Source organism: Arvicanthis niloticus, unplaced genomic scaffold (assembly GCF_011762505.2).
Source record: "Arvicanthis niloticus isolate mArvNil1 unplaced genomic scaffold, mArvNil1.pat.X pat_scaffold_694_arrow_ctg1, whole genome shotgun sequence".
In the NCBI taxonomy this organism is placed as follows: Eukaryota; Metazoa; Chordata; class Mammalia; order Rodentia; family Muridae; genus Arvicanthis; species Arvicanthis niloticus.
In genome coordinates, this window is record NW_023046306.1 from 3,351 (window position 1) to 20,623 (window position 17,273).

The 17,273-nt window shown below is 34.0% G+C and overlaps 1 protein-coding gene across 1 annotated transcript in view; it reads right to left on the reverse strand.

Moving 5' to 3' along the window:
- Positions 1–1,619: 1,619 nt before the first annotated feature.
- LOC117702318 (3'-5' RNA helicase YTHDC2-like) overlaps positions 1,620–17,273 on the reverse strand; it is a gene marked incomplete at its 5' end in the record, with an annotated part of 54,837 nt that continues 39,183 nt past the window's right edge. Inside the window, 6 exons of the mRNA XM_034493534.2 lie at positions 1,620–3,562; positions 3,664–3,751; positions 4,990–5,172; positions 6,088–6,291; positions 13,936–14,113; positions 16,321–16,613. Coding sequence (XP_034349425.2) covers positions 3,671–3,751; positions 4,990–5,172; positions 6,088–6,291; positions 13,936–14,113; positions 16,321–16,613 — 939 coding nt within the window. The remainder of the gene's footprint in view (positions 3,563–3,663; positions 3,752–4,989; positions 5,173–6,087; positions 6,292–13,935; positions 14,114–16,320; positions 16,614–17,273) is intronic.

Genomic DNA, 17,273 nt, shown 5'->3' on the forward strand with positions numbered 1-17,273 from the left:
TCCATTCTTTGGTTGCTGTTGCACTCTATGGGTCCTAGCCAAGTGACTGTTTCTGTGGGGCAGTGAGTATCAGAAAGGAATAGAGATGTGTTAGAAGATAAGACTGAGAGAAACAATGAAAAAGAACAGGGTGACCCAGGGTCTGCACCAAAAGGCAGAATCCCTAGGGGCTGGAGGTGGGCTGGGATGTATTTATAGTTTTATAAATCTGTCATTTGAATCCTTTCAATGACCCTATGAGAGATGTTGAAAATATTATTTCCATTCTGTACAGGTAAAAATTTGAGGTGAGAAACTTTAAACAATTTGCTGTTTCCACACTTTGTGTTGACACTGTAATTAAAATCCAAAGTTCTTTTCTGATGTACCAAGGGATTTTTTTATATCAAAGTCAGTACTTCATTAAATACTTTTATACTTTTTAGTATTCTAATCATATCTGTGATGTTTTACTGTGCAAGATTAGTTAATACAAATATTTCAGGCTGATGTCATACAAACTTTAAAGCATACATCCAAAATAGTATCTTTGGGTGTACTGGCCTACTTCAGCAAAATAGTTTATTCGAATCAACAATGTCCAAGGCATCTATTAAACTTGCAAGTTCTTGAGTCCTACTATAGAACTACTGTTAGATCAATTAAACCCTGCAGCTTTCTTTTTAACCTCACATAAAGTTCAAATTTTTCTAGCTTTATTTACTATTTCTCAGCTAAAAAAAAAAAAAAAAAAAAAAAAAAAAAAAAACCAAACACATTTCACCTAAAATTCTTGCCTAGTATTTTAGCAGGTAGTTACTATAAGGTATAAATTCTGAAAAATACTTTGCTCTTTCCCAACTTACTGCTACAGTTTTAACTATCTTCCCCAATTATTTTTACAAAGTCTGTAAGTTCTTAAAGAAACTCAAATATAGGGACTATGAAAATGGCTGAGGCCAAAACCACTTCCTAATCTTCCTGAGGATCATAATCTGGTTCCCACGTCCTCAATTGGGTACCTTATAACTGCCTGTAACTCCAAATTCAAGGAATTTAATACTTTCCTCTGGACTCTACAGACACCTTCATGCACATGACAGAGATACACATTAAGTAAAAATTTTAAAAAGGAAAAGCTTAACAATTAAGTTTCAGTAACCATCCTCCTAATATGCCTTTGCACTTAATCTGTATTAACTCAATTGTGTTATGCTATAGAAAAGTGGTACCTGGCAAACAGCACATACTTCATGTTTGCTAGGTGAAAAACTACTAGCATTTGAATACAAGGTATTCTTTGCAATATTCAAAAAAGTTTCAATATGGTATAAATCTCCACTTTTAAATAGGTAATTTTATGCTAAAGTATTTTAGAGGTTTTATACTAAATACTTCTTGATATTTTTGCCATTGAAAGAGGGCTACTGACATGTGTATAGATATTCTTCAAGGTAATTGAAATTCATTGATATCTTAGAAAATATTATTAGTTATGACTACTTTAGTCTTATATCAGAAAAGTATCTAATGAAAGTTTCAAACAAAAAAATCCCATAATGACTGTGATTATAAGAAATTTAAAGTGTTGCTACATGGGAGTGTAAAAGGACATGGTACACAAGATATGAATAACTTCATAGTATTTCATTTGATAAGTATATTTAAAATTCATTTCTTCAAAAGACAGTATTTTAATTACATTCAAATTATATCCACTCTACCAACAAACCCATCATTTATTTACAAGACTAGATATTACAAAACAAGGAACATTTAAACAAGTTTTATTTCTTTAAAAGTTCTTCCAAATTTAGAATCCTAAAAACCTCTACATATATACCTTTAAAAAGTATACATTATCAGGAAAATTTTAAGTTCCAAAAGAAATGTAATACACATACAATGAAGCATAATTCACTTTGGCTCAGTTTTACAGGTATGTCTCAAAGTATATGAATGAGTGGATTAGTGTTTATACACATATATGCATTCATATATCATATATATATATGTGTATATATATATGTATATATAACAATTTCTAATACAGGCAAAAGTTACAGCTGTATCTTAAAGCAATACATCAATACATTTTCTCAGAGAAAGTAGAAGAGTTCTCAAGACTTCATGCCAATCCATGATTTTTCACATCTTTGCTCTCAAATACTAAACCAGACATTTGTTTTCTTTTCACCTTTAAGTTAAATTCATTTTCACATGCTATGACAAGTACTATCAAGCCTGCTCTATTTAGAGCTTAGTAACAAAGACATGTCTGATGTTTTGTTCTGTACTTCTACTTTAACTTCAAAGAGTCTCAAAAAAAAACCTGTATCCAATGGTGGTAAAGACATCAAAGAAAGTCACTCTGCGATGTTAAAGAAACATAAGACTTAGCATTAACACAGACTTAGAAAAATAAATGCCCCATTTACATAAAACAGGTGAGAGAAAAAGAATAAAAAATAAATTAAAAAAAAAAAAAACATAAAGAATCATGGGTTGTGTGAGCTTTAGTTTCAAAGATATACAACAACCAAGCTATCAATAACCACTGTACATTAAAACTTGTATGAATTTCCATAAATTTTAGTTATTTTAAATTGGGTTTCTGTAGCAAAACAAAGAGGTCATAATAGTAATAGTTATGTGAAGGTTGCTTCATGGGAAAAAAAAGAATGGATATGTTGTATGTAAGGTCAAAAGAGACAGGATTAGGAATGAAATTAAGCACTGATCTCATCAAAAGTAGAGAGAAATTACCTTTCTTCAGATTTTATCTCATTCTGTAATCAGAGAAAAATAGCACTCCTTCTGTTTTCTTTACTGTTTTCTTTTTACTTTTCTGTTTTCTCAGGTTAAAAATAACAATGAATAGCCCTTATGTATACTAGTTCTGTAAGAGATAATTCAAAATTTTTAGTGTGTTGGTTGTTTTTAAATGATAAACCTAAGAGCTGACTCTTCCAGAATGGTTGTTACATGTACTGATATATTTATGCCTTTCCTGAATTAAAAAGTCACCAGTAGTGCTAGAGAGATGGCTCAGTCATTAAAGGATAGGCTCACAACCAAAAAGTCAACAATAAGAGTTTGGCATCTCAGGCAGTGGTGGCTGCAAGCCTTTAATTCCAGCACTCAGGAGGCAGAAGCAGGCAGATATCTGTGAGTTCGAGGTCAGCCTGGTCTTACAGAGCTAGTTCCTAGATAGTTGTGGCCACATAAAGAAAGAAACCCTGCCTGGACAAAATAAAAAGAAACAAATTTGGCATCAACAGTCATTAACTGGATATTTTAAAGAAATGTTTACATTCAAATTAAATTAAGTGCTATTGTATCAAATACCAAAATTGCTATTTTGTTCATCTGAAACAGATAATTAACAAACATTATATATTAATTTCCTAAAAACCACTACAAAAATTTAAATTATCTTTTCCTCTATATGAAGATGATGATTCTGAAGGAATACTCTATGCTACAAACCCACTCATGGCATACAACACTTCATCAAGGTTTTTAGAAAATCAGTGCACTCTGTAGCTACAACAGACATAATGCTCTTCCACAGCCAGGAGTTCTGAAAAAGTTAAAAAAAAAAAAAAAACAGGTAAATAATCTGAAAGTTATTCTAAAAATAACAAATACTGGGAGTAGTGCTCAAACCAAATATTGTATGACCTGAATGTCAATCAGATGTAGTTTTTTCTCCCAATGGAAGACGTTCCCACAACTGGAGCAACTGTTCCCCAACCTGAGGTTCTAGCTCCTAGATAAGTCAAAAGAGAAAATAAACATTAAAAAAAATCTGGGCTGATTTTTTTTTTTTAATCAGTAAAAATATATGCAGACAAAAAGGCAAAAAAAAAAAAAAAAACCACTTTAAATTTCACCTTTATAAAGTCAGATCTGCTAATATTAAATGGTAAATACTATTTCTAATTCTCTGCTTTTATAGAGTCAACACTTAAATGTAGAATTCTACTTAATGTGAAAATCTCACACTTTTTGTAATGAACTGGCAAAAGATTTCCATGTAATCTTTGAATTCTGTCTAGATGGAAACAATAAATTTTATTTGAAATGGAGATTCAACAAGAACACTCAATTTGAACTTCTAAAGGTTTGAAACCTAGAATATTAAGACATTTTGAGGCTTTCTCCCCAAAATAAAACATCTTAAGTGACTGCTTAATCTTACCTTAGAAATTATTCAACTCTAAATCAAAATAAATTATCAGAAAATGAATTAAAAAAAAAGAAGGCCACAGGTTTTGTTTTTTGGTTTTTGTTGTTGTTGTTGTTGTTTTGTTTTTTTGTCCTCCTGTGGCATGTATGATATCCCTAAAGAGTACATAGAAAGAACTCAACTCTTTCCCAGGGTGGTTTGAAGTAAGCCACAATGCTTCAAATAAGTTGTTTGAATCTAATTCTGATAAAGCTAACAGTAGAATAAGCTTCCTTGCATGTAAACTGGGACCAAGAGTTCATGGTACTGTTGATAAGAACAAATTCCATGACGCAGCCAGCATAGCATTTTGGCACTATTTGTTAATTCTCATCATGCTACCAGTTTAAATGTACAAGAGCAGTATCAAAAGAGCAAAGGAGTCTGAAATAAAGCAAGCTACTAAACTATGAAAATATTTATATAATGTTCTTAAACAACAAGGAAGCTGACAGTACTGTCAGTTTGAGACTTCAGTCCGATGACAGCAGGATGGTAATCTGTTTGGTCACATGTGTCATTAGACAACAAAAGGCCCAAGAAGTGACTTATGAAAGATTTCATACAACAAGAAACAAAATTTAACAAAATGTTTAGAGAATATATAAGACATTTGGAAGCAAGCACACCTTTATGTTTTTATATACCTAAATCACATTGCTCATGTACATAATGGTATCTACAATGTATATTTACACATTTCCCCTTTGAGCAGTAATAACAACAGCAACAACAAAAAACAAAATCAAAAGAAAAAAATGTAAGATGCTTGTATATACCTGCCCGTCTCTGCTTATCTGTACTTTCTTGTTGTCATTCCAAGGATTGAGCAAATGGTGTGCAAACTGAAAGGGAAGGCTTTCTTTGCGTATCCACTCCACTTTAAATACTCCACCTAGTCCAGCTGACCCCCAGTCCTGGCTCTTCTCCCTTCCTATTTCAGAAGACATCCTAGAAAATCCCTGTATAAAAATGAGGGAAAAGGATGGAAGCAGAGATAATATTAAAATGTCTATATTTATCTGATAGGGTTAATTATAATTTTTAAAGAATTTTAAAGAAAAGATACAATATTAAAATAATAAAAACTTATCCAGAACCATTAAGAGCTGCTTTATCAAATCTTGGAAGATAAACAAACTCTAGCCTAATGTAATTGCAAATATTAACTGTTTATAATATATCAACAGTTACAAGTCAACATTGTTATATAAAAATACAATAAGCAAACCTTTAATTTTTATTTATGAATACCATAACTATGAGATAATTTAATAGTTTGCAAGTTCAGATATACATAAATTAAAATTAATGTTAAGAAACTGTCTCAGAGATAGCTCTGAGACAGAGATGGCTCAGTGGTGAAGAGCACTAGCTGTTCTTCTGGAGAACCTGGGATCTATTCCCAGTACCCACATAGTGGCTCATGACACCTGTAACTCCATTTCCAGGGGATCTGACTCCCTCCTCTTCTGATCTCCATAGGTACGCATGCAAGTGGTATACAGACTGATGTACAGGCAAAAACTAATTAAAACAAACTATTTCAATTTTTTCTAAAAAGAATCATCATTTTGTTGTCCATATAAACATTTTACAAAGGCAAAGGTTCTTGCATTTAATCCACTAACAGATCCAAAGTTTCTGTCAGAAGGAAGAACTACTTATCTGAAAACATCCTAGTGAGTCAAGGTAAAGAGGTTCTATAGCCCCCTTGCAGAAATATGAAACAGACCTCACCACCAGTCCCACTGTAGAAAATTTTATTGGACCCAAACACAATGGAAAGCTAGGCTTTGGTTTTGATTTTTCTCTGATCTTGAAAGTGTAACCTATAGGCAAAACAAAGCCCATTTTATTGATTCAGGATGGCTCACCTGGAAATGTCCAGATCCTTGAACAGAAAATACCAAGTAGACCATGCTGCTCTCCCAAAATGCTCGATTTAGCTTCCGTTCATTACTAGGGGTTGTAGACCAGATACCCTTCTGTTGAGAAATTTCAAGGTTTCTCAGATTGCTACTCTTCATTATGAAGTAACGTATAGGCATGTTTGGTCTTGGTGAAGGAGATTTTGAGCCCTATGAAAGAATGCATAAGTTCTTTAAGGGTAATTTGACCTTTCAAAGACAGTAGGCTCTCATAAATAACATCTTGATAAACAAATAAATCTTACCAAATCCAACAAGTGCAAATTAAACCTTTTCATGGCTTAATCAAAAAGCCAAAAAGAAGCACTTATTTCCAAAGCATCTAAAGTGCACTCTAACAAGAAAGTAACTTTATACTTAAAATGACTTTTCATAAAATGTTTTATGAAACTTCCAATTCCGAAAACAAAACAACAGTTATTCCAATTTACTGTCTTAAGACAATTTTAAGATGGCAAAACGGAACAGTCAGGTAATCTCACTGACTTATAGAGATGAAAGCTTAGGCACTATAGTGACTAGAATGGGTACAGCAATGTAAAAAGGACTTGCACAAAGAGTTCAAAAAAAAAAAAAAAAAACTGCAGAAGAATCCCCAAAAGTGAGTGGCTAGCCACAGACCTTATCAATAAACAGGTCAGACAAAATGTGCTAAGAGTAACCAAAGACTAGAAGGAAATATGTAAATATTTCCTTCTAATAGCACACTAAATATCTCACACATCTCACAGTGGTGGGAATACTTGGAATGCTCAGCCAGAGCAGATACCTTGTAATACACAGTGCACTTGCCCTTAGAAGACTCAAACTCTAGTACTAGAAAGAAACTAGTAACAAAGTAAAAACTCAGAACCTACTGTAGCACTTCTTTTAATCAAACCTGGAAAGGGACTAAACTGGCAAGGTGGTTCAACAAGTTAAAGTGCTTACCAAGAAAACACGATAACTTAAGTTTGATCCCTGGAAGAAGAAAACTGACTCCTGAAAGTTTCTGACCTCCATACAGTTGCCTTTGCATATGATTACACACATGCACAAGCATGCACATGCACACACACACACATACAAATAATTTTTTAAAAGTTAAAAAAGTATTAAACTAATTGTTAACCTAGGTAGTAGAAGACAATCTAGCACTATTTAAAGGAACACACACACATAGAAACACACAAAAATCGAGCAAACAAATTTATAAGAAATACAAAGAAAATAAAGGATAGGATCTATAACCAGGAAAAAACAATCAATACAAGCAGCCTCACATAGCAGGTTTCAGACACAGTAGACAAGAATGGTAAACTACCTATTAAAAATTGTGGGAATGATGTTTTATAAGATAAAGGAAAACATGAATACCATAAAAAGCTTTATTTTTAAATAGCAGGTGATATTAAAGACACAGGGGGAACCTTGAGACATAAAATAACTGCAAATAATGACATTACAAAAAATGAATGGTTTACCCTCTCAAAATAAAGATATCATTGAATGAAGAGTGTAGAGAGAACATCTTGTGTCTCTATGAATGTGGCATCTGTCAATAATTACCGGATGGCCTATGGCTTAAGTAGGAAATAAGAGGTGTAATATCTAGGAGGCAGAAAGAATTCTGGGATAGTACCAGATGCAGAAGATTTGCCCCAGAAGATGTGATGAGACAGATTGAACACAAGTACCTGAACACAAGTAACCAGCCACAAGGCAGAATGTAAATTAAAATAAATGTGTTATTTTACATTATGATCTAATCAGAGCCGAGTCTAGCTATATGGCCAAGGTATTTTAAATATATTTTGAGCCTTATTTCTGGGAGCATGGGGATGAAACGAATAATGACCAAATTTCCACAGAAGAGATAGCAATAGAATAGAATTACCTAAAATGAAGGCAAGAGGGAGAAAGGATTAGAAAGAAAATAAAAAAGAACTATGAAATACTGAGTGATCTTATATACACATACACAGATATAGATACACACATTGATACAAAGCAAGAACTCCAGAAAAGAGGAAGAAAGGGTAGATATGAGAAATAGTGTGAAGAAATAGTAGACTAAGATTTAAAAAAGGAAATTACTAATAAACAAATTGAAAAAGAGAATCATAGGAAGCAATATCAAAATCCAGATTTTCAAAGACAATGATTAAAAAAAATTCTAAACACAGATAAAGGAAAAAACATACACTAAGAAATGAAAATGACAGTAAACCTTCCATCAATAGTTCCTGAGTTCTGAACACTTATCCTTTACACCCACAATTAAAGGTAGTGCTCACCCCATATCAAAGAAACTTTTTGCATCAGCCAGAGGCTTTTGTAGAAATCCACAACTGGTCAAAATGCAAAGAATTACTACCTGTGGGAGTCACAGCCCCAAATGGTGTGTGTGTGTGTGTGTGTGTGTGTGTGTGTATACATACATATATATATGTATACACACATACACATATATATATATATATACATATATGTATATATATGTATACACACACACACAATGCAACCCCTCTTGCAGGATTTTTGATCACACAGTGAACCTCAAGATTGTGTTATTTACTAGGGGAAAAAAAACTTTATAGTTATAGCCGAACTCTCACAAGAACAGGGAGAAAAGAGAGACTACTGAAGAGAGACCAGTGCAGAAAGAAAGGAGGCAGTTTTACGAGGACAGTTGTACAGAGACAAATTGCAGAAAGAGAACAAGTTAGACACAGGAGAAGACAGAATAAGCCAGAGAATAAGAAAAAGCCAGAAGATCAGAACAGATTGCTAGAGTTAGTTTGAGGCCAAGCAGAGCAATTCAGGAGAAACTGAGAGAAGCCAGATTGAATCAGTAAAGTTTGGAGAGGAGTTTGAGCCAGAACAGCTGAGTTGAACCAGCCAGCCAGAGGTCATAAAGAACTACAAAGGGTGAGCTTATTCACCAGTAAGCCTTCAGATGACAATTAAGCAGAAAAATAAGATACTTTAACAAACCCCTATAACTAAAGCTCAGGGAACATCACTGAAGAAGGGGCAGAAATATTTTAAGAGCAACAGGGGACCAGTATAGCTAGTTTTGGCTACTTTGTGGGTTCTTTTTCCTTTTACCCTTCTCTACCCCTGTTTTCCACCCTATCATCTCGCTAATATGAGGAAGGAGAGAAAAAAAAAGTTAGAGGGGAAAAGGCGCAACTTTCCTGGTGACTAGGGGTTGAGTTCCTTGAGCAAGCTTGATTTTCACTGTCAGGATATCTAATTTCTTCTTTTTGTTTCTTCGCACACAACTACTTGACAAACCATAACAAACCACAACCAACAGCATCCAACCACCAATTGGCCAACCAGCCCCTTCTATTAAGGTTTTAGCATTTATATATTCTCTGAAAAGTCCCGATAATTCCAAACATCACACAGTACCTTGAACTGGCATGACCATGCCCCTGATAAAGCACTAAGCAAATCATAGCCACATGCTGTGAAGCAACCAGATATCCCCATACCTGGGATTAAAACAAAAACATATTCCCATATTTCAGTGTTTTTACAAACTAAAACTCTCAATACAGACCAAGGTGCCTGCTGCTAGATATTGTCTTATAGACATGATAGAGACTCTACTACAACCTTGAAATCTCAACAATATGGTTACTTAACCAAGACCTGAATAAAGAAAGTACAAGCTGACATGACTATGTGGAAGGGGGGTAATTTTGCAAGGCCTTGTCTCTAGATAGAGTGCTACAGGCAATCAATGGCTGCTGAATAAAAAAAAAAAAAAAAAAAAAAAAAAAAAGATCAGTTTTGACATGGATAAAGCCCCTGATAGGTTATCCAATCCCATGTGGGTCAACTCTACCATAATATGGTATGTATATGTAGGTATATGTGTAACAATAATTACAGAAGAAGAAACCATGAATGTGAGGAGTGGTGTTGCCATAGGAGTTGTAGAAGTGGAGAGTTTGAGGGGTAGAATATGTGAAATTCCCAAAAATAATTAAATTTCAAAATGTCTTTACTAGTGAATTCTACCACAAGCATAAGGAGAAAATAATACCAATTCTGTTGTAAGAGATTTTTGTTGTCTGTGTTGTTCATGAGGGCTACTATTCAGTACTCTTTTTTTTTTTCTTGTAGAGTTTTAAACTCTTGTAGAGTCTTTAAAAAGGTGTAATGGTTTGGATAAGAATGAGCCTCATAGACTCATATATCTGAGTGCCTAGTCACAAGTTGGTAGACTGTATGAGAAGGGTTAGCTGTATTAGAAGGTGTGGCCTTATTGACAGAAATGTGTCACTGGGGATGAACTCTCAGGTTTCAAAAAACCCAACCAACCAAACAAACAAAAAACATGCCAGACCCAGTTTCTCTCTCTTTTCAAGCTACCTTTGGTTCAGGATATAATGTTCTCAGCTACTACCCAGTACCATGCCTGCCTGCCACCATGTAATAGAGCGAATCTTCTGAAACTGTAAGTCCCTGATTAAATGGTTTCTTGTTTAAGAGTTGCCTTGGTCATGATGTCTCTTCACATCAGAACAGTTAACTAGGCATTCAAAAATATGAACCTGTGGGCATCATTCTCATTCTAACTATTACGCATGGTTGCAAACCTCCACAAAAGTAACAAAAGGAAAAAAAAAAGTCCTAAATAATATCCCCTATGAACAACATTTATAGCAACAATCCCTTACAACAGAAAATTTGAATCAACAAAATCAAATCTAGCAATATACAAAAAGGCTAGCATGCATGAATTACTATGGTGGTTGGAATAAAATGGCCTCCATAGGCTCATGTATTTGAATGCTTGGTCATTAGGAAGTGATGGTACCTGACAGGGATTAGAAAGTGTAGTCTTGTTGGAGCAGGTGTGGATTTACTGGATGTGGGCTTTGGGATTTCAAAAGCTCAAGCCAGGCCCAGTATCTGTCTGCCATTTGGGGACTTAGATATATAATTCTTAGCTACCATGTCTCCCTGCTTTCACTATGCTCTCCACCATAATAGACTAATCCTTTGAACTGTAAGAAAGCCCCAAATAAATGTTTTCTTTTTTTATAAGAGTTGCCGTGGTCAGGGTGCCTCTTTACAGCAATAGAACACTTATGACAAATAAAAAATGTTGAAAAATGAGCAAAAATCTACCATCTACAGACAAATGATTCAGATAGAACATGTAGAAAGAACATTGAATATAATTCTGACTCATAATCTAAACCAAGAAACTAGATCCAAAAGAAAATGTTAACAGTTATAGTACATCAAATGGTGAAACTTAAATGTTTTCCTGCTAAGATCAAGGCAATGTTACTTTTCTCAGTACTTACACAACATTCTATTATAGGCCCTAGCTAGAGAAATAAAGGAAGAATAAATAAACAGAAATCAGAATGAAAAAAAAATAGAAAACAAAAAGTATTGGACAGTCTACCAACTAGTGACCAGGCATTCAAATATATAAGCCTATGAGGGTCATTCTTATTCAAACCATAATAACTGGTTTCAAAACTACAAAAGTAACATAAGAAAAAAAGAGTACTGAATAATACATGAATAACATAAACAACACTGACAACAAAAATCAATATTACATTTATCAACAGAAGTCATGAAACAGGCAAGAAGATACAGTCACAGCTATTCAGGAAAAAAGGTGGCAGGTCAGAAAAGAAAGAGTGACTATAAGTCTCATAGTCTACATATTCAAGTCAGTGTATGACTGATAAAAGAAAAATAATTATCAATGAGTCTCAGTAGAGTTGAATAAAAAGATCAGATATTTATGATCAAAATATAACATATTTGCCAAAGTAATTTAAGATGAGAGTGATCTTTTTGGAAAATGAAGCGAGAATAATTGTATAAATAATACTAAAAAACCCCTCCCATCCTTGTCATATGAATTAACTTGAAACAGTATCACGTATCTAAATGTAAGAGCTCTAATTGCAAAATTCCTAGAAGAAATTAGAATATTTTTGTTACATTAGATTATCCAGAAATTCCTCAGAACACAAAATACACAAATCATAAGAGGAAAAAAAAACCTGGGGGAAAAGATTTAATTAAAACTAGAAAGAGATGAGCATAACACATGACTTTAACTCCAATACTGATCTGTGTGAGATCAAGGACAGCCTTGGTCTAATAGCAAGCTGAAGGCCAGCCAGGACTACACAGTGAGACTCTGTCTCCAAACACACAAACAATGCTATAAATAGCCAATCTTCAAAAGAAGGTTACAGAAGCAAATTGTAGGTTAGAAAAGAAAAGCTGCAAAGCACACTAAAACAAATATTCCAGATATATAGAAAGTTCTTATAACTTAATTAAAAAGATAACCAATAAAGACAGCATAAAATTAACAAAAATTTAAATAGATAATTCATCAACAGCTATAAGAGAATGGCATGTGAACATGACAAGAGATGCTGACCATCATTACACACCTGGAAAACGCAGAATGATTTAATTGCAAAATAAAAAGGGTGGTCAATATGGAACAAAGTAAATACTTATAGATTGTTGCAATAAATGTTAATTAGTTCAGGCATTTTGAAAAGCAGTGAAGGACTTTCTTATAAAGTTAAACATGCATTTACTATACAACCTACAGCCCATTTCTAGGTATTCAATCTCGTTTAAAAAAAAAAAACTCTATATACAAAGGCTGCACTCAACTATTATGGCACCTTTAGTAAAAATACAAACTAAAATAACTTGAAAATCCACATCAACTGATAAAATGGGTAAAAGAAATAAACCTGAAACATGTCCAGATAATGGAATACTACTCAGAGTAAAATGTCATTGTTACATTCAACAGTATAGATGAATTTCAAAGCACTTTACTAAGTAAAATAAACTAGGCAGAAAAGCACAATTTCACTTACTAGATATTTAAGAAAACGAGTACTGATTACTGGAGTACTGAGGTAATAGAAATGTTGGAATCAACTATGGTATCTATACACAGTTATATACATTTGCCAAAATCCCTAAGTTGGTTAGTTTAAAGTGATAATTTTTCCATTACATATATTTACTTGTGTGTGTGTGAGGAGGGTATACTCATATCATAGCACATTCATGTAGAAGTAGAAAGACAACCTGTGGGACTCCCTTTTCTCACTTCACCATCAGGTCCCAGGAATCAAACTCAAGTCACAAGGATTGTCAGAAAACACTTTCACCTACTGAACCATCTCAATAGCCCATAAACTAGTAAGATTTTTTGAACAAAGTGTATCTTAGAAAAGGAGTTTAAAATACGCCCCCCCCACACACAAAATAAAACCTAAGAATATAAATGTACTTTCTTCTTATTTACCAAGTGTTCAGCACACATTGTTCATCAAAACACAACTAAGGCGCTCACAATCATGCTCTTACTGCTATACCAGTACCAGGAGTAAGAAGAAACACATGTGAACATGTGAAACCATTCACATCCTAAGTTTTAAAAGACAGTTTCCAATTCCATATAAAAATGTTCTGTCTTCTACATTTTGTTATTATTTATGTGTTTAAAATAATCATTGAACCACAGAAAACACTTGAAAGAATTACAAAACAAAATTAATATCAAGGTAGTATTCTTGTTTTATCTAAAACCTTCTAGAGATATAAAGAAGAAAAAATAGGCTGCATAGTTATATACCATCAATAAATAATCAGTTAGATTAAAATATAGCGTTAGTATTTAGAACACAGGCCAGTTACAAAGGTGCACAGCTTATAATTCTGTATAACTACATTTGTGAAATATGCTGTAAACATGCTCCTTATTACAGACTGTAGCTGCCCTACCTTTCCTGAGGATGGAGGAGAGGGGCTAGCACAAGGACTTGGATAACTGCTGCTGTCTGTGGATTTCACAGATGACTGATCAGACCTGTCATCAGTGCTCCGTTTAGGATGTAAAATTCCTCTATCTTTATACTTCTGAGGTGGATGTAAGGCTGGAGATGGAGATTTCATCAGTACTCTTGAGCAAGAAGAAGCACAGGTCAGTTATATATATAAGTTTATAATAAGTTTATATATATATAAGTTTATAATACAAAGAGAATGCTATTTCCATTCAAAATCCCAATGACATATAATCTATGAAACACTTAGAACGAACAAATTAAAAATGGGCTAGGTGTGTAATTGCCTAATGTCCTAGGTTTGATCCCAGGCATCAACGAGTAAATAAATTAATATATAAATAAATTCAGAAATAAGAAAGAGTTGAGATGTGGAAAGGCAGCTCAGTTAGTAAAGTGCTTATTGTATCATCGTGGTTTGAATGTAAACCGTCATTGTTGGCTCTTACATTTGACCACTGGTACCTAGCGAGTAATCCTGTTCAGGAACAGCTGGAGCCTTACTGGAAAAAGTAAGCCACCAGAGGCAAGCTCTAAGGTTTTATTGTTCTTTGATGAAATATGAGTAGCTAACTTTCTGTTCCTGTTTCCATGCCTGCCATGCCTTTCCTCCCTCTTGTCATGTCTTCTCCACCAGGATGGGCAAGCTGCCTTTTGTCAGCTATTTTATCAATATTTTGTTAAGTATTTTGTCACTTATCAATATTCTGTCAAGTATTTTATCATGGCAACATAAAAGAAACTGATAAACCATGCAATCATGAGGACCTGAATTCTATCTCTGGTAAAAAAAGATAGAAAGCTGAGTTCAATGGCACGTCTATAATCTCAGAACTAGGCTGCCAAAGAGAAGCAAATCCCTGGATCTTGCTCCCCAGCTAACCAAATACGTGAGGTCTAAGTTCACTGAGACAACTTGTCTCAAAAATGAAGGTGGAAAGCTACTAAGGAAGACATCCAATTTCAATTTTTGACATTTGTGTGTGCATGCATTCATTCACACACACACACAATCCCACAGCCCCCCGAGCCCCCCAAATCCCCACAGACTATATGGTACATTTAAAATCTGAAGTAAATAACATTTTAAAAAATCAGAAATGGTATTGTATAAAACACAACTAAAAATGATACTGTGCTAACATAGGAAGACTACTGGACTAGAGCAGACAGAAATCTACATATTAGAACAGTACTGTAGTAGCATATATATCTAGCATATAATGCTGCATATGTCTCTGAACTTTAAATTATTAAATTAAAAGGCTATTTTAATTGTTTTTTTTTATATTACAGGTTTACATGGAAAAATTACATTTGGTAATTGCTATGGTTTGAATGTTATATAAAAGTAATGAGTTGAATATTTTGAAAAAATAAATAAAAGGTTATATTAGAGGAACCCTGAGATTCTTCTAAACTTCTATAAGTATCATAAATATATCATTTAAGATTTTTTTTAATTTTTAAAAAATGTATAGTATGTACTCTGTGGTACAATCAGACGGTATATTCTGGTTACATTGTAAGGTTTCTAATACCAACTAAAAACACTCTTGCGAAAACAAGGGATATAATCAAACCATGAAAGTTAACTATTAATTCACAGAGAATAAACAGAGTATAAGAGTGAATGATGTAATCTGGAAAAAGGCAAGCCCAATATGCTGAGCATCTCACAGTAGCACTGAACTAGACTTTTCCAAAAGGTAAGAGGAATGCTCTATATGTCAATATATTAAAAACAAAAACAAAACCCTTAACACCCTACCCAATATAAACCCTGAGTTTAAATTCACAATTTCTGGCAAGTGGGAAAATTGCAGTTTTGCTAGAATAAAGAAAATATATTATGTGTTTTCTTCTCCGCTGTCCTCACATGGAGTTGGCGTGCAGTCTATCACTAGGCAGCATGCTCTTCAGTAGGAATGCTGGCTAGTAATACTGACAGTAGGTAGCAGTGCAGGGCAACTGCTCTTTAAATAGTACTGCCAGCTAGGTGTCTAGGAAAAAATGTCATCTGATACATGTCCACTAAGATGGATAAGTTTAGAATTTGCTATCTTCTAAAGAGACATTAAATTTATGAATTCTGGTAATGCAACATTTTCAGTTTTATCCTGAATGACTAGCCTTTTATTAAATCATAAGCATCTGCTTAAAATCATTTATATTCCTTTAGTACTTATAAGAAATATATCTTTAATAAACTCCATTTTCTTGTGGTCTTTAACATACACTATGTTATATGTGATTATGAAATAATATAAATAGTTCCCTGTCTTGGAGAAAATGTACCCATCTAAAAAAATTGCAGATTTACCTTTCTGCAGTAGTAGATCCATCAGCAAACTCAGTGTCAGCTGAACTTTTCCTACTATTATTGGATCTCCAAGATGAAGCCAAAGGAAGTTCTTCTGAAGACATGGGTCTTGGCCTCTGGCCAATTCCAGATGGTTGCTGTAAACCTGCAGACTGTTCTTCAGTGCTTAAAACAGCTATAATTGCTCGTATGGTAGCTTCATCTACTTGAGACCAAGGTTTAGATGGCGCTCTCATTCGGCGTAAAAACAAGCTATGCCACTTCTGTCTCAGCTGTAGCAATAAACTGGCAGCCTATAATCAATTCAAATACAAGCAAAATGTGTATCACATATGTAAGAAGTTTCTTTATATTAGTTATGGTCTAAAACTGTCTCTAATGAACTACCTTACACTCAATATACTTTTCTACTCGTTTCATTCATTCTGTTGCATAAGTGAAAATGTTAGCCATCGTATTCTAGGCACTACTGATGCAGAAGGAAACAAACCAGCAAATACAGGAGACGGTAACTGCTGAGGTAGTATGTGTGGTTAATCCTGAAAAAGCACTAAGTATGGTAAAGAAGGAAAGATGCACTTAGCCTACTCATACCATCTACAGGCCATCCAAATGGTGATGGCCAGGAGGCAAACAGATTCATAAAAAGGTCTCATATAGAGATAGACTTGAGAGTCATAATTGTTGACAGTTCTAACACAGAGAAATAAAGTTACAGGAATTGTGCAGAGTGAGAGTGAAGAAAAGAGTAAGGCATACAAAGTAGAAAATTTAGAGCACAAGCACTTAAAATGTACAGAAATGACTACAAAGGCAGAAGAATGAAAAAGGATTGACCATTTAAGACAGAAAATTTAGAGCAGGATTGAAGAGAAAAAAAATAAAGAGGGCAGGACAAAAAGGAGTCAGTGCACAGCAGCAGCAAGAATGAGAGCAAGATTATCAAAGACAGA